Source organism: Lissotriton vulgaris, chromosome 2_1 (genome assembly GCF_964263255.1).
Source record: "Lissotriton vulgaris chromosome 2_1, aLisVul1.2, whole genome shotgun sequence".
Taxonomy (NCBI): Eukaryota; Metazoa; Chordata; class Amphibia; order Caudata; family Salamandridae; genus Lissotriton; species Lissotriton vulgaris.
In genome coordinates, this window is record NC_141687.1 from 291,816,913 (window position 1) to 291,843,483 (window position 26,571).

General features: G+C 45.3%; 1 protein-coding gene across 6 annotated transcripts in view; it reads left to right on the forward strand.

Moving 5' to 3' along the window:
- Nucleotides 1-26,571, forward strand: part of TRIM37 (tripartite motif containing 37) — a 1,151,903-nt gene that overhangs the window by 59,768 nt on the left and 1,065,564 nt on the right. For all 6 annotated transcript variants that reach the window (XM_086954978.1, XM_086954980.1, XM_086954981.1 and 3 more), the window contains exon 2: nt 2,317-2,418. In XM_086954978.1, the coding sequence (XP_086811104.1) occupies nt 2,317-2,418 (102 nt within the window). The remainder of the gene's footprint in view (nt 1-2,316; nt 2,419-26,571) is intronic.

Here is a 26,571-nt window from a genome sequence, read left to right on the forward strand (position 1 = left end):
AAGGCCGGAAGAGATTCTGCCTTTCTTCCTGCAATTAGCAAGATCAGGCCTGTCTCACGCAAATTTGAAGGTTTTTCTGGCTGCGATCTCAAGGTATCGACAGGATGGGACCAATTCCCTTTACTCTGTGAGGATTATACAACAATTCTTTAAAGGCCTCTTTAGAATGTTCCCTCCAGTACACCGTCCACCTCCTGCGTGGCATCTTAATGTAGTCCTGGCACAACTCATGCGTCACCCATTCGAACCCATCCACAAGGCCGACCTGAAATATCTCTTGTGGAAGGTATCACTGCTGCTGGCTTTAACATCCTCCAGGAGAGTCAGTGATATCCAGGATTTCACTGTTCACCATCCTTTCCTGCAATTTACAAGTGACTCTGTAATGCTCCGCACTATTACAAAGTATATTCCTAAAGTACCTTTGGATTTTCACCTCAACGAACCTATAATTCTAAAGTCTTTTTTTCCTAACCCGCAAACACCGGCGGAAAGAGCGTTGCATACGCTGGACGTTAAAAGGTGTCTTAAATTCTATCAGCAGAGGACATCCGCTTTGCGCACTTCTGACCAACTATTTATCACCTACGGTGCAATTCGTAGGGGGCAGGCAGTTTCTAAACAGACTATTGCGAGATGGATTTCTACTGCCATTGCCTTTTGCCATGCACAAGCAGGACGACCGTTGCAAGCAGCTCCTAGAGCTCATTCTATAAGGGCAATGTCATCATCTACGGCCTTATTTGCTGGACATTATTGTTTAGAGGCAACCAGCGAGGCTGATACTTCTGTGGGTCAAGCAGTTCTACGAAATCTTTTCAACTAAGGGAGCCTCTGTTTCCCACCTCCTTTTACTGCTGTCAGACGCTTCCTATGTTTCTGTTTGTTACACATTCTTGCATGATTGCACTCTGCTATGCTTAAAATGATATGTGTATTTTCAGTTTGCACTGTTATATGACTTGTATGCTGACAAGCTTGACTACCATGGGCGTCTGCCTAGCACGGATATGTACTGCTAGCTACTCTGATTCAGACATGTGAATCTATGAAAGACACCCCTAATACTGGAGAAGAACAATAATAATAATATTAATAATAATAATAATAATCCACATTTGGAAAGCGCGAACAATCACCCGTAAGGGTCTCTAGGCGCTGGGGGCCGTCAGGAAGATTAAGCAAGCTATTGCCCAGAGTCACATGGTGCTGGGCTAACCTGCCGCCGGAGCCAGAGATCGAACTGTGATCCCCAGATTCCAGCGTCAGTCGCCCTGGCCGCAGCACCACACCTCCCCCTGTGCCAATAATTACTTACCTGTAATCTGTGGTTCTCCTGTATTGGTGTTATTCATAGATTCACATGCAACCCGTCCACCTCCCCATAGAGGTTTTTAGGCTATTGGTTTACCTTCACTCCTTGCGAGAAAATCTGAGAGCCTGAGCCTCTGGGGAGAACCTTCTTGTGGGTGCTGGCGCCTGATTGGCTGTAGTTTGGACTATACAAAATGACTAGGATAGTCATAGGTGTGGAAGTTTTTTCTACTGTAGCTTTGGCTACTTTACTTCCTGGTTTGTTTTTATTGGTATTTACTATATATTTATGGCATATTATTGCTTTTTTATGTACCGTGGGACTCCCACTCAGACGACGGGGAATGATTCAGGCATGTGAATCTATGAAAGACACCAATACTGGAGAACCACAGATTACAGGTAAGTAACTATTGTTCTTTTGTGACATACCATTGCTGGGTATACACGCCATTTTAAGAACGAAGCATTCCTAATTATTTTGGCAATGAACATTTTTTATAGGCTTCAAATAAAAAGGCTATATTTGGTTCAGGCTATTTTATCTTTGCACATCTGCTACTACTCGTTGATATGACTTCTCCCACACCTCAGTTTTTGATGTCCATCACCTGGTAGAACTCAACTGTGCCAAACATCTAAATTCCTTTTTGGAATAAATGCACATCTAGGGCAAGTGATCATGAAATAAGTCTCGGCTTTGGAGATTGTTTGAAATAAGGGTTATTTGTTCCATGAGATAGTTACTTTTTTCAGGAAGCTTCATAAATGATTGGAGCCACCCTACAAGCGGGGATAGAGGGACAAAATCAGTTGCACAATGCATTCAGAAACATAATATGTATAAGAATCATAGGCTGAGAACAAAGAGTAGACCTGGAGGTAGCCTGTGGGTTTGCAACTGTCGGTGAAACTCATTTGCTGGCAATACACATGTACCAGATTGAAATGTAAATATTTTTTGATACACAGTTTTAATATTGTTACCTCTTATCATTCTAGAGCATTGCAGAGGTGTTCCGATGCTTTATTTGTATGGAAAAGCTGCGTGATGCTCGTCTCTGCCCACACTGTTCCAAGCTTTGCTGTTTCAGTTGCATTCGTGTAAGTCATCTTAATGTTATCCTTAAAACGGCTTAATCAAAATGTAATGTTTCTAGCTTCACTTCTATATTAGTAAATGCAGTCACGATGTAACAGTCCTTTTTTTTGTAAACCGATTTTATTGATTATATCTGCTGCTGCAACTTAATAGAGAACCATAAGTCAATTTGTTTTTTTATTTGACATTAGTTTTCTCATATTCTTTTCACTTGCTACAAAAGTGGTCAATTGGAACGTCCAAGTGACAATAAATTGATAACATCAACTAAGCCTCCCCCCCCCCCACCCTTCAGTCCTTTTTTTAAAATTGTTTAATATCATTGCCTAAGCATACAAAAACTTGATTGGAAGATGTTTCTTGATTTATTTATATTTTCTGATATTTACCTGCTGCAAATCAAGTATCTGAAAAAGGTGGTAGTCTTTGCTTGAGATAAATATTTGGCCAATTTTATATTCCTTTTCAATTGAATTTCTGATAATTTGGAATATTGAAAAGTATTTTGTATGTTCTTATTCTGAAGATTTCTTTTCGGGTCTTGCCTATACACTGCTTTTATGTGTATTTGTAAAATATGTTTTGTGGACCAATCAAAAAACGTAAAATAAGCTTTGGGCCACCACTTTCCTTCCCATTTGTTGGCTTTCTTTTCACCCTTATATGCTCGAGTCTTATTCAATGGGTTTCCTCCCGTTAATTCTATTTGTCCATCCCCTGGAGCATAATTTATTTACCATCCTTTTGATCGGATTACTTGTATCCTTCCTTTGCTCTCATTCAGGGAACTTCTTTTAGATCTCCCCTACTATACAGTGCTCTTGCGCTGCCTTTTGCAAGACCTATTTCAGGCTTACCAAGAACTTACAGGACTTGGAGCCCAACCACTGCTTGGCTTTTGTTGACTTTCGTGTCAGTAATTTGCCTGCTTCTTATTAGTGTCCAAGATTGTGATTACTCGTCTTTTGGTACATAACCTCTTTATCATCTCTCTTGATTGACTGGCCTTCATACTCCCACTGGTGGCTTTTTAAGCACTACTTTTTACTTTTGGGTTAAGCACTCCGTGGGAGTGCATGTATATTCCAGCTATGTCTCTCCTCCCCTGCACTCTGTGTTGCTCTGTTGCAGTGTGCTTCTCCTCGCCTCCCTCCATGTTAGTTTCCCTAGTGTGCTTCCACCCCTTGCATTCATGCTCTTGCGTTTCTCCCCATCTGCTCCATGTTGTTCTGCCGCCTATTTCTTCTCCTCCCTCCCTGCCATCTGTGTTTCTTCTGCCCACCCCCATTCCTTCTCCCAATCCATGCTCACTGTGTTGCACATCCACACCCTTTGTGCTGCTTTCCCTACCTTAACCCTCCCTGTTGCTCTACATCAGTGGTTAAAAAAAAAAAACACTTTCACACTATTTTTTGTTTTGCATATATCGATCCAATGTAGTAAATAAAAAAATTAAATTAAAAACACATCAGTGCAGTGCCTTAGCGATATGTACTAACGTATTTTATCAAAAGGTAGAGTTTTTAAATATGAACCATCAGTGCACTAAGAGGTAAGACAATTGTCATGTAAACCCTGTACATGGCGCAGGTGATTATAGAGCAACATTAGTCTATTAAATCAAATGCAATAGGTTTTTGTACAACTGGTATTTTGAACACACTTATTTGAAAGTGTTTTCATAGGATATAATGAAGAAAATAGTTTTTGCTGAAATTAAAATATTTGCCTAGGATCACACAATTTAAGTGGTTATCTATTTATCTTTCTTCATGTTAAGGCTTTGTTTTCTTCTTTTTGTGCATTTTTTTATATTGAGCAAACTCGATGGTATGTGAGCACGTTAGATTAGCACTAGCTACATTACACAAGGTCCTCATTTATTCTTTATAGGGATGGGGCAATTAAATGATTTGTCCAGAATCACAGGCTGTTGAGCTGATCTCAAGACTCAAACCTGATTCCCTTTGTTGACACCCCTAGCCGTAACTCCACATCCAGTGTACAGGAAAGGAGGCAGGCAAAAGCCACGTGAAAGCTCGTATCGTAATGGGTTTGAGGTTCCAACAGGACCTTGAGCTGAGCCAGAGTCAGACGTAGGCACAAGCTTGGTATGAGCTTTCAGGGGCTCTCCCACCTCTATCCACTATCTCCACAAAGAACCATGCCCAAAAATATCTGCTGTCACGGCAGAGTTGGTTCATGTCGTCTTACTGATGCTCACCTGAAAAATCTAGCTGATGTAATTGAAAATTCCAGGTACTTCTTGCAGTGGGAAACACCTGGGCGCTAAAAGAAGAGCGATTCACTTCCACAACCACAATCTAAAGTGGGTGTAGCACATAGCATTGAGCACCAAGGTTTCACAAAATTGTAGAAATATTGATGGATGCTGCAGAGAGCTTTCATTTCCAGGGTAGATTTGTCAACTTTTATGTACTAGCCTTCAGGTGATGGCAACCGCTCATTATGAGGCTTGCATTCTCATTCTTGGGGCCAGTTGGACTAATTCTTGGGCTTGAATGGACATAATACTGGAAACGTTTCGATTCGCCCCACCGGCGTGGTCTGTCCCAGTTGGAGATGGAAAGATTGTCTAAACACTTTTGGGAAAAGCTTCATACAATGAATTGTATGTGTCCATGTTGAACAAAAAGTTTTGAGGATGACTGAGCCGCTCAGAAAATGCCCTAAGAAATATGGAGTAGAATACTGACCACATGATCTCTAATTTACCTCAATACTGAGCAACCACACTTTCTGATACTAAACTACTGGAACCTCCAAACAGCTAGCTAGTACTCCTCAAATCATCATTAAAAATTGTATTTCGGTTCAAAGAACCATAAAGCAGATGAATGTGAACAAATATAAAACTTTCATAAAACACAAAGAAATTACAAAATTCAATTTGCTGCAGTGATGTTAATTGAACTAATACAATTTTAAATTTGGAACTTTACCGCAAATAGTTTGATGGATCCAACGGAGAACCCTCAATTAAATAACTACACACTAATACAAGGTGCCAGAAAAGCAAAAAGGGATAGCCCTAAATTGGCTCCTGATGAGTCCGTTATACCATCCAAGATACCAGAAAGTATCCGTAACAGGAGACTCAAATCCACTGGCCATCACAAAGGAATAAAGTGTTTAGTGCAATATATCTAATCTCTCAGATAAAGAGTAAGATCAAAATGTATGTAACATTTTGCTATAAATCAGTGTTTGAGACAACTGAAAACATAGAAGAGCTACCTAAAAACGATAATAAACAATACATAATTGATTTGGTTAGAAAGACACAATTCTACTGTTTAAGACACTCCTTCAAAAGGAACATTTAGTGTTATTCAGTGAATTTTACACTCCTCTACTCAAATCAATCCCCTCGGCTGCAACATGGCTTTCCTTGCATAATTGAAGACCTCCTAGCCCCCCTTGGGGGCTCTCCAATGGTGTTATAGCTTTGTTAGCACAGATAGACGTTTACCTCCATATCCAGATTGCCTGGAGGTATATTACTACCTCAGACACCACCAAACTAAAGGTGTCTGATCTTAGGATCCTGGTAGCAACATGGTAACTCCTTATACCCAGCGATCTGCACAAGGGTAGTAGCCATTTTCTCCTCTGAACATCGTACCCTGGACCAAAATATCAAAAGTGGGGCAAATCTTCTAGAGGCTCTTGCATGCCGTTCACTCTATTCTCTGGTGGTTCGCATTTGCCCACTTAGCACAGAAGGTCATAATGTGTAGGGTCTGATATCTAAATTGTAAACAGTTTCTTGGCCAGTGTAAGGGTGATCCGTCGATGGTGTCCTCGTAGGTAGGAAACCACTTGAACTCCAGAAAATCCAAGGTCACGGTACCCCCACTACTGCATTTAACATCCTGTTGTACCATCTGCCAATTGGCCAGTTTCATTGATGTTTTGCAACCAGATGTGAGCTTCTCTTGTACATCCTAAAAGGTTACCAGCCCTAATTTTCTAAGCAAGGATCCGATATGCATGAGCCCAGTTATCCGTTGGATGCTTGTTGGGCTAGTATAACTTTGAGTAAATCTCTATAAGCCTGAGGTCCATATCCTGTGCCAAAACAATAAGAGCCGAAGCTCGACTTTCCAGGAAATTTTCTTAAGTGCCAGAAGAAGATTCAATTGGCCCAGGAGTGTACTCTTTGAGAGCACAAATAGCTGCTTAATGAACTTATTCTCGGAGTGAGAAAGGATGCTACAATCAGCATTGCCCCACATCTCTGCGTTGTAAAGAGCTGTCCCCAGAGCCTTGATATTATAAATCTCAATTTTTCTTGGAGAAAGTTTTTTTGTCTAACTTTAGCAATCACAATTAATAATGTATTAATGTACAGTCAGCTTTTTGGACCTCAAAGGACTAGTCTAGGCTAGGAGTTTACCTCAGCCCAAGATAGTCAGCATTGTATACCTGCTCTATTGAAGCTGTCCCAACAGAGAGTTTACAATGCAACCATGTTTTTTAAATCTCTAGCAGGGTTAAAGACCATGAATTTAGTTTTCATGCCGTTTAGTTCTACTCACTGCTCCAAACAGAAAACACCTCAAATCTGACTGAAACACATTCTACTATTTCTTGGGGAAACAACTTTTACCACGGATCGTATACCATGCATGCTTTTACCACACAGGTAATTGCATGCAGGTACTTGTACTTTTCCCATATAATACTTTACCACACAGGTAAGGTGTTTTGTTTTCTTCTTCTAAAGTAACACATTTGTACTTTTTTTTAATCTCTAAAAAAGTGGTTTAGATGTGGGTTGAAGTAAAGAGAGGTAAGGGTGGTTTAGGGCTTAAGGGTGGGTAAAGAGAGGTCAGGGCTATTTTGAGGTTTACTGTTGGGTAGAGATTTTTATTTATTTATTCAACTTATTAAGCGCACTATCACCTGGCAGGTATCCTGGCGCTGAGCAGCCAAAAGATAGAGGGGGGATGGGGAAAGATTTCCGCCGAGCAGGTCATCTAGATCTTCGGAAACACACGTTTTTACCTGTCTCCTAAACGGGAGAAGTTCTCTGATTTGTTTAATTGCACAGGGAAGTTTGTTCCACAATCTGGCAGCAGCTACTTCAAAGGACCTGCCTCCTGACCTGCCTCTCCTAAAGTTGGGCACCTTCACCAATCTGGCTGAGGACGAGCGAAGCAATCTCGCTGGAGTATACCAATCAAACTTTTTCCACAGAGTCATTGGTCCACTCCCATGAAGGGCTTTAAAAACCAGGCAGAGTGATTTAAAATACACTCTCTGTCTACCAGGAAGCCAGTGGAGCCAGTGGAGATAAAGGGAGGGTAAAGTAATTTTAGGTGTGGATAGAAGCAAAGGGAGGTAATGGTAATTATAAGGTTTTGGAGTGAGTAGAGTTAAAGGGAGGCAAGGGTAATTTTAGGGTTTAGGAAGTGGATCGAGGTAAAGGGAGTTAAGTTGGAGAAAAAAAAAAAGAGGTTTGGCGTCCCCAAATGTATGTGTGTGTATATATACATGTATATATATTACCTACTGGCAGTTGCCAGTAGGTAGTTATAGTTGGAACCTAGTTTCCATAGGAAAAGCATTTTTTGATTTGCTAATAACTTTGGCGTAGTTTGATGAATTTTGGCAAAATTCTCCCCCAAAAAAGTCTATCCGGGACAGCTCCTATCCTGAAAGTTTGGGGGTGATTCGTCAAGCGGAGGTTGAGAAAAAAGGGGGTCCCAAAACGCGTTTTCCCTGTGTTATTTTCCATAGGAAATTTTGAGACCGGCTACAGCCCAAACTGCTGAACGGAATTACCCCAAATTTGACAAAAAGGTAGTGCTTGGTTCAGAAAGCGACTTTCTTTTTTTTTAAATGGTGTAAATCCGTTCAGTAGTTGCTGAGAAAATCAAAAAATTGTTTCGATACCTATACCTACGGCCGAGTAGTGTTTGTGAAGCCCCCAACTATGAACTTTATTCTAATTGGCTGTCTACACTCCAAACCAGGAAGTGTTGGCAGCCATCTTGTGACTCGGTAGAACCGAGTCACAAGATGCTCACCCCTGGGACATTGCTGTTTGCTATGACCGGGCGGGAGCCATGCGGCTCCTGCCCTGTCATAGCAAACACTGATTTGGATTTTGGAAGCGAGAGCAGGTTTCCTGCTCTCGCTTACAAAATCCAAACGATATTGCTTGTCCACAAGGGAAGCTGCATGTTAGCAGCTCCCCTTGTGGAAAAGCAATGCCGGCTTCCGCAGGAGGCGGGGAGCCGGCGGGACCGTGGGGGCATTGGGGCCCCCCCCCCACGGTCCTCAACGGAAATGGTATCCCTCAGGGGCCAGAAGTGGCCCCCTCCATCAATTAAAAAAAAAAAAAAAAAAAAAAAAAATGAGGCACAGTCCCGGGGGATGGGTACCCCGGGGCCACTTGAGGCCTAAGGAGGGGGGCCAGGCAGCCCCCTCGTTAAAAAATAATTAAAAAAAAATCAAAATGTGGTCCTGCCCCGAGGGATGGGGTCCCCGGGGCCAAAATGGCCTTTTTAAAAAAAAAAAAAAACAGGCCCCAGCGGATGGGGTCCCCAGGGTCCCAATTAATGTAAAAGGAGGGGCCGCACAGCCCCCCCTTGTAGAAATAAATTTTTAAAAAGCCGGCATCGCTGTGGAAGTCCTGCCCCTAACTGCAGCACTCAGCAAACGCACCCCCTAGCTCGTTGTAAGTGGGGGGAATTAATTTCCCTTTAATTCTGAGGGTCCCTGGGGGCCAACTAGCCCACCATGTACCTCCAGTATGAGCCAGGGAGCTGCGTTGCACCTTTTTACACCTCTCTGCAACACAGCTCTGTGGCCCTTACTGGAGGTACAGAGAGGTGTAAAACGGGGCATGGCCTTGGACCACCTCTCTGCAACACAGCTCTGTGGCGCCAAGTAGGTACCTGTTGGGCTAGTTGGTCTCCAAGGACACTCAGTATTCAAGGGGAATTAATCCTCCAACTTAAAACCTTCCAGGCGGTGTGTTTGCGGAGTGGTGAGGAGGGGGGAGGGGTGGGCGGCGGGACTGATGTGACATGTTTGTTCTTATCCAATCACTCCGCCAAAACCCAACCACTTATAAATTCACCATGCACTCTCCTCGCAGTTCTCTAATCATCAGTCACTACCCATGTAGTCATGCAATGATCCAGGTACTAACACATGCACTGCTACAATCCCTGTGTACTACCCATGCAGTCCTTTAACCACCTACACACTCATTCGCTCTGTCAATTCCCCTGCAGTCCAGCAATCACACTGTCACTCCCCGTGCAGTCCTCCAGTCACCCAGCCACTACCATGTACTCATCCAAACACTCCACCAATACCCAAGCAATTATAAATTCACTGCGGCACTCTCCTTGCAATATTCTAATCTTTCAGTTAGTAGCTCTGTACTCATGCAATGATCAAGGCACTAACTGATCACTGTTACAATCCCATATGTCCGACCCATACAGTCCTGTACCAACTTACACACTTCTCATTTGCTCCTTCAATTCCCCAGGTAATACCCATTCAGTCCCGCAAACTCACTATCACTCCTTGTGCACTTCTCCAGTCACCCAGCCACTACCATGTACCAATCCAAAAACTCCTCCAATAGCCAAGCACTTTTAAGTTCACCACACACTCTACTTGCAGTTCTCTAATTATCCACTCAGTACCCATGTACTCCTGCAATGACCCAGTCACTTTAACACATGCACTGCTGCAATACATTGAGGACTACCTATGCAGTCCAGTAATCTCCCGGGTACTATCTATGCAGTCCTCCAAGCACCTAGCCAATCCTATGTGCTCATCCAATCACTGCGCCAAAACCCAAGCACTTATAAATTCACTCCGGCACTCTCCTTGCAATATTCTAATCTTTCAGTTAGTAGCTCTGTACTCATGCAATGATCAAGGCACTAACTGATCACTGTTACAATCCCATATGTCCGACCCAAACAGTCCTGTACCAACTTACACACTTCTCATTTGCTCCTTCAATTCCCCAGGTAATACCTATTCAGTCCCGCAAACTCACTATCACTCCTTGTGCACTTCTCCAGTCACCCAGCCACTACCATGTACCAATCCAAAAACTCCTCCAATAGCCAAGCACTTATAAGTTCACCACACACTCTACTTGCAGTTCTCTAATTATCCACTCAGTACCCATGTACTCCTGCAATGACCCAGTCACTTTAACGCATGCACTGCTGCAATACATTGAGGACTACCTATGCAGTCCAGTAATCTCCCGGGTACTATCTATGCAGTCCTCCAAGCACCTAGCCAATCCTATGTGCTCATCCAATCACTGCGCCAAAACCCAAGCACTTATAAAATCACCAAGCACACTCCTTGCAGCACTCTCATCATCCAGTCACTACTCATGTGCGCATGCAATGACCCAGGCATTAACTCATGGCAAATGCAGAGGAGGTCATGCTAATCACAGGGGTGACCCAGCGCATAGTGTTCCCTAGTGTATGTAGGTGTTTTCAATGTATTCTAAGTGTCTTTTAGCATAGCACTGGCTCTAGGCCTGGTTAGTCAGTCCGTTACCACCAGTACCCATCAGCAAAACGTTGGGGGCACAGGAGGACTTTCTGCTCCTCTGTTGGTTCTTTCTACCCATCTCTTCTTCTTCCTGTACTGTTCTTAGTCTTTCTGGACTTCTGTTGCCTCTTTCTGCATTTGCCTTGCTTCTTTCTGCGCTGTTCTTCCTCGTTCTTCACATGTCATACCCTTGTAGGCATAGTTAGAAATTAGCATTTAAAAAACCTTAAAAATTCAGTGAAAAAACCATAGGTTTCAGGGACGTTATAGTTAGTTGGAGATTTCACTCGTACAAAACCATAGAAATTCAGCCGTTCTAGTTAGTAGAACTAACTATAACTTGCGACCCCGCAATGCACTGCTGATGACGTCACATATTACATCAGTCATGACATGCTCAGTGACATCACTGATGACATCATCCACGTGATCTGATGCACCTCCTCATACCCTACTAATACCTTTCATACACCCACTCTAAAATACAGACCACCAATATCGAAACCATAGACAGAACAATAGCAGTTAGTACATACCTGTTCAGTGAGTCATACGTCTACACAAACATCCACCCACTAACCCATACAGTCACTCATACACACAGTCATTCATCTATACAGCCACTGATATATCCACTTATATACCCATATAGACACTCATACAGTGCCACTGACCCAAATAGTTGCTCATACACCTGGTCAGTCATGCAAAGAAACTTATCACACTCCCATTTCCTTGCTTATACAGTCGTACACACACCACCACACGTATTTATACAGATACTAACACATACTTACTCTCTTAAACAATCACTGATAGAAACACATACTCATCAAATGCATGTCGTTACTACGCATGCTTTTACCACGCAAGTAGTTACGACTTGCGTTGGGGGGCGCTGGATAGTGAATAGTTTAATTTACTATTCCAACTCCAGTCCCCGTGGATAGTAGGGAAGGTTTTGGATAGTAAATTAAACTATTACCTATCCTACAGCGCCCCCCAGCGCAAGTCGTTGTAACGACTTGCGTTGTAAAAGTTGCATGGTAAAGGTACTGCATGGTAAAAGTTGCATTATAAACGCTGTTCCCCCCCACTCATCTATACAGATACTCTTGCAATCACTCACTCTCACATATAGTCATTTATATACTCCAACACTCACATATACTGCTTTAAAACATATGTAGTTACTCACACATGCACCACTGACATCCATTCACTCCCCAACACACACACACACACACACACACACACACACACACACACACACACCCCCCCCCTCACACAGCTGCTTCCATATGCACTCTCAAACCTATACACCTAGTGAAACAACCACTCACACATCTATGCACAGTCACCCCCCCCGCCCCTCCCACAAAGACACTCAGGCATCCATACAGATACTCAGACAACCAATAAATAACCCATATAGACACTCCTGTAGCTACTCGCCAAGCCATGCAGCCGATTGCACACCATCTAACAGACTGATAAAGACATTCACACAGTTTAGTCTCTAACCCACACATTTAGTATACAGTCAGTCCTACAACTACTAAATCAGCCATTCAGACACTCCTACACCCACTCATACTTCAATACACCTTGGCATATATATAAAAAACATATTTTCATACTTTACATAAACACACATTCACTGGATGATGTCATGAGTGATGTCACTGAGCATGTCATGAGTGTTGTAATATGTGATTTCATCAGCAGTGCATTGCGGGGGCACGAGTTATAGTAAGGTCTACTAACTATAACGGACAAATTTCTATGGTTTTGTATGAGTGAAATCTCCAACTAACTATAACGTCCCTGAAACCTATGTTTTTTTCAGTGAATAAATAAAGGCTTGGATCAAGCCGAAACGCGTCTCTCCCTTTTAATTTTGTCATTGAGGCTGATCTATTAAAACAGATGCCGTACCTATACTGCCCCAAGTCTGTGACTCCTTCCATAGATTGCTCTGTGGGAGTTGGTTGTGTGTGTTCATATATATATTTATATAAAAAAAACAGTCCCTGTTCCGTCGGTAATCGGCGGAACACAGCAGGTTTAGACCTCCAATGGCCCCAATGAATGCAGCGAAAATCAAGCTGAGAAAACAATCAAGCCTCAAGTGAGTTGCAGAGTGGCGATTTATTCGATAAAGGATGACTCGTTTCAGTCCACTAGGGAGCTTGTTCACATATATTTATATATATATATTGATACATGGATATGTTTTTGTTCCTCTTGTTTTTACTTCATCTAAAGAGTTGGAGGTTTCGTATGTCTGTGTATAGACAACCACTTGTGTGCATGTATATTATATAGGCCACAAGTATATTGTGTGTGTGTGTGTGTGTGTGTGTGTGTGTGTATATATATATATATATATATATATATCAATTCTTTTTCGTTAACCTGGATTTTGTTCGATATGTAAATGTGTGTGTATGTGTACAGCTACCCTCAAACAGAATATTATTAATCTTCACTTAGTTACATGAGCAGAAATGAAGTCCATTTTTTTTATCTGACACGATCTTTTCGGAACAATATCACCCTAAGTACACTGGATTGAAAACCCACAGCAGGTAACCGCATCCTCCACAGTAAAAGTGAACACCCAAAATCTTTGCGATGCAGTATCCCCTATGGGAACTTGCTTCACGCAAAATGTAATTGTAGTAATTAAGAAAGTTTCTTTGTCAGATGTCCCACATTGTACTCACAGAGACATTGTTGTCTCCTTTGTTAAACACCCGTTCAGGTACTGTAGTTTGAGGTCAGGCGGCATAAACATTGGTGGGAATAGGAGAGTGTTCGGTACATTCAAGATATATGCCATCTGTGGTGCAATTTATTGTTGCATGCAGTTTTTAAGTAAGTCTATACACAAAACGTTAATGAAGTTTGTCTGTCAATACAAAACAATGAGAATTAGTTATTGGGCCAATCGTAAATGTCAGTGAGGGCGAAGACAAGACTAAGAACATGGACGTTAGAAAAACCCACACATTTATTGCCCCTACCAGGGAGGGGAGCCTGTTGAATTATTTTCTGAGAAATTGACGGAATTAGTGGCCCCGGTGTCCAGGAGGAATTTCACTTTTTGTCCTTGTACTACTGATTCAACCTATGGCCTCCTGGATGCACTGGAATTTTTACCCGTTACTCTCTCCCTCCCGGGCCACCCTATTCGTGAAAATCATAATCTGGCAAGCGAACAGTTGCTATCTGGGATCTGTTAGCCTTTCTGTTAAAGTAGTTTTGTTGGTGTTTCGAATAAGAAATGCAGTTTGCATAACATTCGGAATAAGAGTAATTATTGGGGATATCATTATGTTGTTGTGACCCTCTGTTAAAAATATTTCTATAACCCCTTGGGCACGTCCTCATGACACGGCCTCTGTTAGTTGTCAGTTGTAATAAGCACTCTCTAATCCAATTAATGGGGTCTTTGCAGTTGTGGCACCCATTATCTGTTTGGGCATTCTGGTGTCTGCAAGTTGGTGCAGAGTATCCCCTTGTTTCCCCTGTTGTCCCCGGAATGTGGAGCTGTTGCTATAGTTGCTGGGGCAACACTTTACTCTTTAACTCATTGTGTTTCTTATCCTTATTCTGTTCTTCCTTTGCCTGTCTCTCAGTGTAGTATTGGGTAATGGTCAGCACTTCTTTCTGTGACTTTACTCACCATGTTTGCTCAAAGCTATGGATGGGTAAAATGATACATTCTTGGAGGCCAGCTACATAACAACTGAAGATGCTTTGTTGGGCCCCCTCGTTAGCAGCATCCATCCCACTGTGGGCAAAGAACACTGTTTGAATTTGGGAGAAGGCCGCTACATACTTGTCTTTTTCTTGTTTACAGTTGTTGAACTTTGTCCAATCTAGTGTCTTACAGGGCACTAATTCTTGAAATCTAACCATTAGTTTGCTTGGCTAAAGACACTTACAAAAGACATGTGTCTTCCGCAAATATCTTGGGAGTCCCAGGGTCGCGAAGCGGACAACGTCCGTTCGCTGGCTACTTGAGGGCAAGAGACAAAATGGATGCCGTATCTAAGATGGAACCCGTGGGTACAGGTAGAAATACCCACGTAACAGGCGAACAGTTTAGGTTAGCGCAACGAAACTGCGTACACCCACTAAACTCGTCATTTGCGGTTCATAGATACCAGACTCGACTATATTCGTGCGAGTCCAATGCACCACTTACAATTGTCACGGAACCTCAGACGCTCCTTTTGCCCTCATGTAGGCAAGCACTAGTCGGAATCATACTCTATATTCATCAGACCATCTAGATGTTGCTGTAGCATAGCTCTGTCCAATCGAGTCCCATTGGTAACAGGCGGCTGTCTCATACACGTAGCACAGAGGCCACATAAGGCAGGACCACACTGCACGCAAAGGCAACACGTGAACAGGAACGCCACAATAACTCCGATAATCATCAGAATCTTCCAGCCCCAAGTCGACATCAGGCCCCAAAACCACCCAAGTAGCGTCCAATCCCCTACATCCACGTGTATGGATTCAGAGATCTTATGCAACTTAGAGATGGCTTGATAGACAGTTGGAGCATTATCTGGAATAAAAATGCAGCAGCTCGAATGGATCACCTTACATACCCCACCTCGATCTGCTAAGATGACATCTAAAACCATACGGTTTTGTAACGTCATAAGTCTATCCGCTTGAAGTTCTGTGGTGATATTACCAAGGGCACTGGCGGTAATGTTAGCTGTCGATTCTACCACTCGAGTCAACTGTCTCAGGTTCCTACTATTAACCATAGGTCCCCAAAACGGGAGGAAACCCTTGAAAAAGTCTCCTGCCTCTTGACCGGCAGTGTCCTCTTCGCTAATTACGCCTCTCACAACTCTAGTCTTGTGATACTCAGCATCTACAGTGAACGTCGGAGGCAACAGATTTGCAATGAAACATGAGCCCATGAAGTCAGCGGGCAACCATGCGTATGCACGATCATGGCAGATAAAGTATGTACCCTTGGCAGCCAGAAACACAGGGGACGAGAACATCGGCAGAATGTAATTTTCAATGCAAGCACTCGCTCCAAGTCGGGCTTGCGATCTCCGGCCACGACCCATGAGACAATAATTACCAATGTGGGGTACGACCCATATCGGAGGTGAGCTTTTAAGCTGCTTTTCACTCGTGAACACACTATACTCGCCTCTACTCAAGACCCTGTAAGCTTGTACCTCTTCTTCGGGAATAAGCGAGGGATCATAGATATCGCTGTCTAAGTCCTCTATTGCTATCGACAAAGGTTTTTGATACGAGGTAGGACCAGAGTAGGGGGAACGTGGTTCTCGAATGGGGTGGAAACCCAGTGCGCTTCGAAACATTGTTTGAAATGCTCGAGCAGACCCTTGGGAACTATATGGTAACACCAGATATGGAATTCCCTTATCCGTAGTATGTGGCATCAACCCACACACCCAACAATTAGTAGTGTTAACCACTAACTGATGCTGATGAAGGAGCTGAATAAAGGAATTATTGCGGAATTCTGCACGTCTAGCCTGCTCGTGTTCAGGTAAGATATGAAAAGAATGAGGGGAAGCAGTGGAGGTAAGTTTAGGGTCAGGGGTAGGAGTAGGTGTAGCAGAAAGGAAGAAGTAAGGCATCGTATAATACACCCCACCCACCAATAATGCAGAAGCAGTCGAGAACAATACAAATATTTGGAATATAAAACATTTGGTACGACTAAGTTGCTGCAGCTTGAATCTATGAGCCTGTGCTTCTTCCAAATCGTTCAGCTTCGAGAGTGCCATTCCCTACGACCGTCCGCAACGTTTCTTGACGCACTTCGTTCTGTGTAGCAATAGTCAATTCCTAGGGGTTCCCAGGAACCGACGGCCTTTAACCTAGCGTCAAGACCTACTATCCAGAAGGAAGTACGCGCGCGGCCCTACGGCCTTTAATGCACAATATATATATATATATATATAAAAACAAAGTCTCTCGGCTGTGGAAGCAAAAGTATAAGGAATGAAGCTCGGTGTGTATATACAAGAATAATCACAGTAATATGAATGTTCAAACTGATCGTGGAACACGGGATAATGCAATTATCAAAGAACAGAACAGGATCTTTTATTAGTCTTTAGTGCGGGATCGTAGAAAGTATCGCGTTTTCCCAGGACGTGTCTGCTCGTCGAACAAAGGATCCGTTGAAGAGACAGCATCCTGCTGATCAGTTGAGTGTTCTGGTCTCGAGTCTTTTGATGACAATTGTTCAACAGAGTCTTTCTGCTGCGCTGAGGACTCTCCAACAGGCTGTGCGTCGCTGAAAGGTACAAACGCCGGCAATCCTTCGGTTTCAGTTGATGCAATGCCTTTCCTCACCCACGAGTCTGCTGGCAACGGGATGGGGACTTTCTTCGTGTGGGTGGCGTGCACCCAATTCTTCCGCCCCTCAAGACGAACCGCAGTTCTCGTGGCAAGGAGGACCTGGTAGGGTCCGGTGAACCTCGGGTCCAGGTTATTCTTGCGCGAAAAGTTCCGCGTCACCACCCAGTCTCCGGGCTGGAGCTAGTGGCCTGGACCCTCCGTCTGCGTCGGCAATGCTTCGTGAACCTGTTGGTGAATTAACCTCAGTTTAGCAGTCAAGTCATGAAGATAATCGATCAACATTGGGTACTCAAGATCACAGAAAATACCTGGCCTAGGAACCCCCCACACATTCGCAGGACGACCGAACACTATTTCATAGGGACTAAGCCCTACTCGGGAGTGTACAGTCGCTCTAGTTGACAGTAATGCTAAAGGTAAAGCGTCAGGCCACGAAAGACCAGTCGTAGCCTGAATCTTCGCTAGCTTTAATTTAAGGGTACCATTATACCCTTCAACCAAACCAGCTGACTGGGGATGATTGGCGCTGTGGAATTTCTGATTGATTCCAAGGCCCTTACACACACTCTTCATCACACTACCCACAAACTCACTTCCGTTATCTGACCACACGACTCTAGGCATTCCGTACCGAGGAAAATATTCCTTCAGTAGGATTTTCGCAGTAGACAAAGTAGTATTGTCTTTGAGAGGATAGGCCTCGATCCATCGGGAGAATGCGCAAACCACAACTAAAACGTATTTCAGGTTATTGCATCGCTCCATATGGATGAAGTCCAATTGGATCACCTCAAAGGGACATGAAGGGGGAGCAAAACTGCCAGGAGGAGTTGGGGTTCCCTTGCCAGGATTGTACATCATACACACCATACAATTCTTCACCAGACGTTCAGCACATTTCGTGATACCATCATTCTTCCACACAGGAGACAACAGCTTACAAATACCTTTTGCACTAATATGTGCTAACCCATGTGCCATTGTCACAACGGCCAGCACATACGCATCAGGCAACAACCATCTTTTCTGATCCGACAAATCAATCCAACAACCATTCACATCCAACTTTCCCGTGCTTTCTTCCCACTTCATCTTTTCAGTCTCGGTGGCCTCATTCTGAATTTCTTTCACACTTTCAATAGTGTCTTCACACATGCTCGATTCTGTAGGCCACCTAACCGAACTCGTCACATACATCCGAGTGCTAAGGTTCCGGGCAGTCTCCTTAGCGATCTCGTCTGCAAACGCATTACCACGACCAATATCATCCGTCACCTTACGATGCGCACTACATTTAACAATCGCTACTTGCTTAGGCAACGTCAGTGCATCCAAAAGATCATTCACAAGCTGTCCATGCTGAATCTTCGTACCGTGCGACGTCAAGAAACCTCTCTCTCTCCACAATCGTCCAAAACTATGTGCAACGCCAAACGCATATTGGCTGTCGGTAAACACATTCACACGTTTCCCTTTTGCTAACACGCACGCTCGAGTGAGAGCGATCAACTCTGCAGCTTGGGCAGAATTCTGATTCAACCTTGCAGTCTCAACAACAGTATTCAACGTTACAACAGCATAAGCGGTAGTCACATCGCCATTCGGCAACTTAAAACATGACCCATCCACATACAGTGTACCGTCCGGGTCTTCCAATGGGGTGTTTTTAAGGTCCACTCGACCTTTTGTTTCTTCCTCTGTCCTCAAGTAGCAATCATGTTCTGCCACTTCATCTGACTCTGCGCTAATTGGTAACAAAGTTGCCGGGTTCAGAACATTACAACGTTTTATCTGAATATGACTTGCCAGCAACGTCAGCTCGTACCCAGACAACCTCGCACTCGTCAAGTGCTGAGTTTTCGTACGATTCAGAAGAGTATCGACTGCATGCGGAACCATCACCGTAAGCATATTATCCATGACCAGTCCTGCTGATTGTCGGATGGAGACCGCAGCTGCCGCAGTTGCTCTCAAACAACTCGGCAATGCTCTAGCTACTGGGTCCAAGGTCGAGGAAAAATATGCACATGGACGCTGTTTACCACCAAAAGGTTGCGTTAAGACACTCAAAGCACAACCTTCTCTCTTGTGAACATATAATGTAAACGGTTTACTGTAATCAGGGGTACCTAACACAGGAGCCGAACACAATGAATCACGCAATTCAGAAAAACTTTTCTGACATTCTTCCGTCCATGGTAAAGGAGTTGAAACATCCTTGCACGTAAGAGCCACCAATGGTTTCGCCAGCAATGAAAAATTAGGAATCCATTGCCTGCAGTACGACGTGATACCTAGAAAGGCACGCACATCTCTTTGGGTTTGTGGCACAGCCATTCGCGCAATCGCTGCAATCCTCTCTGGGGTCAACCTCCTTCCCTCCTTTGACAATAAGTGACCTAGATAGGTTACTTCTTGACAACAATATTGGAGTTTAGAAGGGGACACCTTATGATTCAACTCACAGAGATGTTGCAGCAATGACACCGTAGCAATTTTGCAAATGTCCTGAGTATCAGCAGCCACCAATAAGTCATCGACATATTGGATTAAAGCCGCACCGACCGGCAACCTAAACGCATCCAGTTGACCCTTCAAGGCTTGACTGTAAATCGATGGACTTTCACAGTAGCCCTGAGGAGCGCGTTTAAACCGGAAGCTGCGTCCACCGAGAGAGAAACCGAAAAGGTCTCTGCTCTCCTCAGCAATCGGGATGCTAAAGAACGCATTCTTTAAGTCAATCACCGAAAACCACGATGCAGAGGCTGGAATCAGAGTCAGTAATGCCGTGATGTCAGGCACAACAGGGAATTGAGGAACCACAATTTTATTCACCTCCCGTAAATCGATAACAAAACGATAAACAGGCGGTTTTGAAGGATCAGTACGTTTAAGAATGGGCAGTACAGGGTTATTGCACACGTTTCCCCGAGTTTCTTCAATAACGTCTTTCTCGATCAGATCATAAATGATCGCTAACAATGCTCGTTCACCATCAAGAGAGATGCGATACTGGGGAATACGTGGCAATCGCACATTAGATTTCAACTGAACAACATAAGGGGAGATATCAAGCAGGCCCACATCGTTGGGACCTGTTGCCCACAAAGACGCAGGAAGAGAACTCAATTCCGGTGGAAGCTTATCGAGAGACAAATACATAGGAGAGACAACTCTCTCTCCTAACGTAAGCTTTACACTCGCAGGAGAACAATACAAAGTTGCATACAAACGTTTAAGCAAATCCAGGCCCAAAAGATTTTCACCACAACCAGTGGTCAAAATTAACGGAGCTTGGAGCGCACGTGGCCCAATTGTAAGGGGCAAAGGGCGCGAAACTGGATTGCTAACGGGGGCGCCAGAGAATCCAACGGAAACATTTGTTAAGCCAGACAAAGGTGCGCCAGGGAGTTTCGAATGCTTGATGGAACTTTTCGCTGCACCAGTGTCCAACAGAAAAGGCTCAACGACGCCCGATGTAGCAACTGCGACGTAAGGCCCTCTCTGATCAACCGGAACTGATACCACTCCCTCTCCTTGTCTTTGGCTGTCCTAGTAATTACTGTCGTCAGTGGCCTGATCGACGTAATAATCGTCTACATTGTACTGCGCAGATCGTCCTTGCGATGATCCACGCTGATCAAAACAATTATTAGAATTAGAAGTGTTATCGGAACGATCATTCTGAGCACCACGACCCCTACCACGTGATACCTGGTGAGAACCACCACGACCTCCTTTGGACGAATTACCACTATTGCGATCATTCAAAACAGGGCAATTGAATTTAATGTGTCCCTCCTGTCTACAATAAGCACATTGATTGTACCCTAACGACGATCTTTGGGAGGAGGAATCATTACGCGGCTGCGATCAATTCGATTGCGACTGCGTTCTATTCTGTTGGGATGCATTCTGATTTGAACGCGGAGGATACGCTTGTTGCAGCAACACTTTAGTTTTTAGTTCTTTCGTCTTTTTATCAGCACGGTCACTCTCTTCTTTCTCTCTGTTCTCATAATATTGTGCTGTAGCCAATATCTGAGCTGAGGTAGAAACGGCCCATGCACTTTCCGAATTCTTTAATTTATTGCTCAAATCGGGCAATAAGTTTGAAACAAATTTATCCACAAACAATCGCTGACCACCCTCGGTACCCACATCCTGTCCACTGTGGTCAATGAATGCTTCCTCGAACCTCGTAAAGAAGTCGGAAACACTTTCGTCCTTCTTTTGCTTACAAGCTGATAGTTTGTCCCAATTTACCCTCATAGCTGGCATAAGAGTTTTCATCAATGTTATTATTCGCTGAGGAAGAGCAGTAATCATCTGCTCGGGTTTAGCCCCACCAGTTTGTAACCCATCCGCCGCCACAATGGCAGCCCAATCACCACCTAATTCATTCGGATGATTTTCCTGCCGAATCTTAGCCCATACAGGTTGCGGTACAACATTGCCGAACAACATATCAATATCGGCAAGATTCATTATTGTAGCGTCTACAAGCTGCGATAATTCTTTGTAATACCCTGTAGGATTTTTGCGAGGGTCAGGCAAAGATTGCTTCACCTGTAGCACTTCCGAGCGTTTCCATGGGAGATGTATCCATACTCTCTGGAAATGCGGCGGAATAACAGGATTAGCTGTAGCATCACCTGGCATCCACACTGGTGGAACTTCACGCATGGGAAACTGACCAGACTCATCTGGCTGTCTTTCAATATCCTCAACAAACAATGCATGAGGTATCGGAGTGGGACGAAAAGATAGCAACCGCTCAACAGCACGTCGAACATTGGTATCCACTATCAGTCCATTTGAGAACTGAAGCTGAAGATCAGGCAAAGCGGCCAGCACCTCATCAGGCGCATCAGCCGATATCTGATCGCGAAGGAACTTACACATTTCATCGAACACGTATCTTTGGGTTGGTATATTGAATTGACAAAACGTTTCGAGTACAACACGGGGTGGACTTCTAAGAGGGTTCACCATCCAACCCATCGCCATATTATACAGCGCAACACGTTCTCTGTTTCCAGGAAGCTGACTACGTCTCTGAGGACCATCGGAACCAGCGGACCCATGAACAGGTCCGAGCGAATGAAAGAAGCTAGCCGCAAGAGGAGAATTACGAGAACGAGTCGAAGGAGAAGTATAGGACACAGGACTAACAAGTGAAGGAGTAGAAACAATAGCGACAGCAGGGGTTAACAAAACAGGAGCAGTAGCGGGAGCAGGAGTATGTGGAAGCGGAGGAGCAGTAGGGATAGCAACAGGCAAAGGAGCAGGAACAGTCGGAAGAGCGGGTGCAGGTTGAGGAACAGGCGGAGGAAGAATAGGCGGGAGAATAGGTACGGCAGGAACCACAGGAGTTGCGGTACCCTGTACGTACGGTGGTGGCGACTTCATAAGATAAGACATTAAAGGATCCTCAACTGGCTCTTCCTTCTTTTCCGACTCCGTAGGCAAAGCGGGATAACATTTATCAATGGTCATACGCCGTAGTCTATCAAACACTTCCTTATCCTTAACCTCCTTGTCGCGCTGAAATTGCTCTGCTTTCTTCACTATGGTAGCAACATTATCTCTCTGATTTCGTTTAGTCTGTCTGATTTCTTTCTGTTTGGCTTCTTTACGCCACAACCGAAAGGCATCAAACATGGCCGGCCTGGACTTTCTTTCGAACAATTTAATTTCTAGATTATCTAAGATCGGGGCCTCGAAGCTACCATGAGGTGGCCAACGAAGGTCACCGTCCTTCTTCGTGTATTTAATCCAATAGTCATTAAAAGTAATCGGACCTAGTCCATGCTTACTATATAGTTCATAAGTGGGAGTTCCAACCGGAGGTATCGGACACGAGTCCGCCAGTCGGGAATCCGTACCACAAGGTCTGAAACAACTAAACAAAGTACTATGACCAGGCATCTTGCACACTAGCCGAGTTTCACAAACGTCAAGGGTTACGGGATTTACCAAGTCCCAGCAAAGAACAAAACCCTCGGTTTTTGGCGGCTGCAGTCGTCAAACAACACAACAACGGCAAAAATGCTAGAAAAGTGTCATCGACAAAAACACTCTCACAGCATTAACAACAAAACACTCGCTAAAGTGTCAACAACCAAGGATTCTGGGAGCGACCCACAAATACTTAACTCAAAGATCAATGGCGTCACCAGGAAGGCCCGTCTATCGTCTCGCTCTACCAAGGTCTACGCCAGGCGCCAAAACAGGTCTACAGTCAGGGCAGCAGTCCGTCGCAGCCGTCAGGAGGCGGGAATCTTCGCGGGAAAAGTCTTCGGGCCACTTATTTCGACAACAGGATCGATGAAGCGGGGTGCACCTTCCCTCGGAGATTTCACACGAAGTTCCTCACGATCGTCGGGCTTGGACCGGTACCACTGATGCAGCCCCACATATGGCGCCAACTGAAGGACTGGGTTCTGTAGGACCCAGCGGTGCCAGGGCACAACACCTGAAACCTTCGTGGGTAACCTGCTCCGGCGTATGAATGACAGAGACACGGGACACTTCCTTCGGCGTCAAAGATTCAAGGTTTATTTACTGCAGGGAACACAGAAGTCACGATAAGCAACACACGTGCAACTTGGGGAGACTGCTTCAAATTGGTTCTGTGAATCGCTCCTTTTATACACAATTTCCCCATAAGGTTACATTGAACACAAAAGTTTATGACCCGGTTCCCACAATCATCCCCCAGAGGGGTCGCTTTGGTCACTCTAAAACACACAAGGTCCGGATCATAAGTGCGGAAACATTTGGCGGTTCCCAACTGTAAAAACCCATCTTCCCAACATTAGTACATTCCAATCGGTAATAAACAGAACGAAATAAGAACAAGAACAGGTGTAGAGGAAGACGGAGACAGTGGGGAATCGGAAAGGATGTAAAAAGGGGAGGTATCGAGAAACACGAGATACAGGCATCAAAGGGACGTGCCTAATGAGATGCACGGCTGAGACAATAAGTCCATGCAACAAGATGAGCCTCGAGCGGCGCCATCTGCTTTACAGTAGCATCCCCCTCATCATAAAGACACTTACAAAAGACATGTGTCTTCCGCAAATATCTTGGGAGTCCCAGGGTCGCGAAGCGGACAACATCCGTTCGCTGGCTACTTGAGGGCAAGAGACAAAATGGATGCCGTATCTAAGATGGAACCCGTGGGTACAGGTAGAAATACCCACGTAACAGGCGAACAGTTTAGGTTAGCGCAACGAAACTGCGTACACCCACTAAACTCGTCATTTGCGGTTCATAGATACCAGACTCGCCTATATTCGTGCGAGTCCAATGCACCACTTACAATTGTCACGGAACCTCACCTGTAAATGTACATGTTAGTCAGGTGCGCCTCCGGCGCGAAGCACCCAAGCGCCTCTCCGGCTCCTCCTCTGCCACGGCACGTGACCCTGCAGTGGGCCTGGTGCTACGTCTCAACAGCCCTACCTGTGAGGCAGACTGGCTGCTCACACTTGAGGTACCCTCGCTGGCATCGTCCCCCCCGACATTGCCAGGTAGAGCGGGATGAAGTGCCATAACGGCAGTGGTGAGGTTCTCTAATACTCTGGCCACATCCTCGCAGCATTGAATTAGCTGCTGCTGCTGCGCCAGGGACCGTCGCGATAGCTGCGACGTGGCATTCCCGATCACGTAGTTCGATCGAGTGTAAGCCGACAGCCGCGTCAGTAGCTGCCGGTGGCGGCGGCGGGCGGTGTTGCGCTGGGATATCAGAGTAGCTGTGTTGGCCTCCATGGCTGCCGTCATGCGGTCCATCCTCTCCCCCACACCTGCCACATTGCGGCCAATATTATACAGCTGCATCTGTATGGCCCCTTGCCGGCGTGCCTGCAGCTGGTGAATGCGTAGCATTCTACGCTCTATACTCATGCTCGGCAAGCGCACTTCCATCCCCCTCCTGGCGCTGGGTGCATTGTTCTGCAGGCAAGCCCTGCCATGCCTGCTCTGCTGGCTGGCCACAGTGGGTGGCCGCTGTGTCACCGCTGTCGCTGGGCCAGATGTGGATGCTCCAGCTGCTGGTGGAGTTGAGCTAGGTGTAGATGGGGTGCCAGATGGTGGAGGCACAGATGTTGTGGGCCTGGCTGCAGGGGTTGGTGCTGCGCCAGACGGTGGAGGCACAGATGTTGTGGGCCTGGCTGCAGGGGTTGGTGCTGCGCCAGACGGTGGAGGCACAGATGTTGTAGGCCTGGCTGCAGGGGTAGGTGCTGAGCCTGTTGGTGCAGGCTGTGTTGGTAACGGCACCTCCTCGGCATCCAGTGCTTGTTCATCGATGAGCAGCCTGTCACTGTCGCTGCTGTCTGCGCCACCTGTGAGGGGAAGTGGACGTTCATTAGTTTCATGTATCTGTCACACGTGCAGTTGCTACATGCATGCTGGATGACATTCCCTGACTGGCTGTGGCATTGCGTACTTTGGAACCTGTCTGGCTGCATTGGGGTACTTGTACATTATGGCCACACTACATGTCCCACAATGCTTTAGGGCATTACCTAATGTGCCCAATGGCATGACTTCGGAACATTATTGGAGGCGATAGGGTCATGGCCATTCATAGGGGACAGGGTCGCAGTCGCATGCCACTTACCTTGGCTCTCTTGGGTGGGGCGGGATGAGTCCAATCTGGTGACTCCAATGCACGCCTCGGCCTCCAACGTGTCTTCGACGCGATCCTCCATGGGGGTGTTTGGAGGGACTGTAGGTCCTCCCCCTCCAGTGGCCAGGGACTCTCCTAGCCTCTCGGCAACCTTCTCCTTGGCACGACCTCTGAGGTCGTACCACCTCTTCTTTAGTTCTTCAAGTGACCTGTCTGCCACGCCCACGGAGTTCACTGTGGCCGCTATCCCGACCCAGATTCTGCGCTTCTCCTGCTCAGGCACCCTCCTTGACTCTCTCCCAAACAGTTTAGAGTGGTTCTCCACCACCCCTTCGATGAGGTGCTCCAACTCCTGTTCGGAGAACTTCAGTTTTCTCTTGCGCCCGGTGTTGCTGGGCCCAGGTACAGCCTCCTCTGCCATTGCTGCAGTGAGATTGGGTGTGGTATTCCAAGTTTGCAGGTGTCCTTGCAGGAGCTGCCTCGAGGTCTGCCTCACTGTGGTGAATGGGGGTGGGAACTGGCTGCTTCCTGGTTGTGATGTCATCACTGTGCTCGA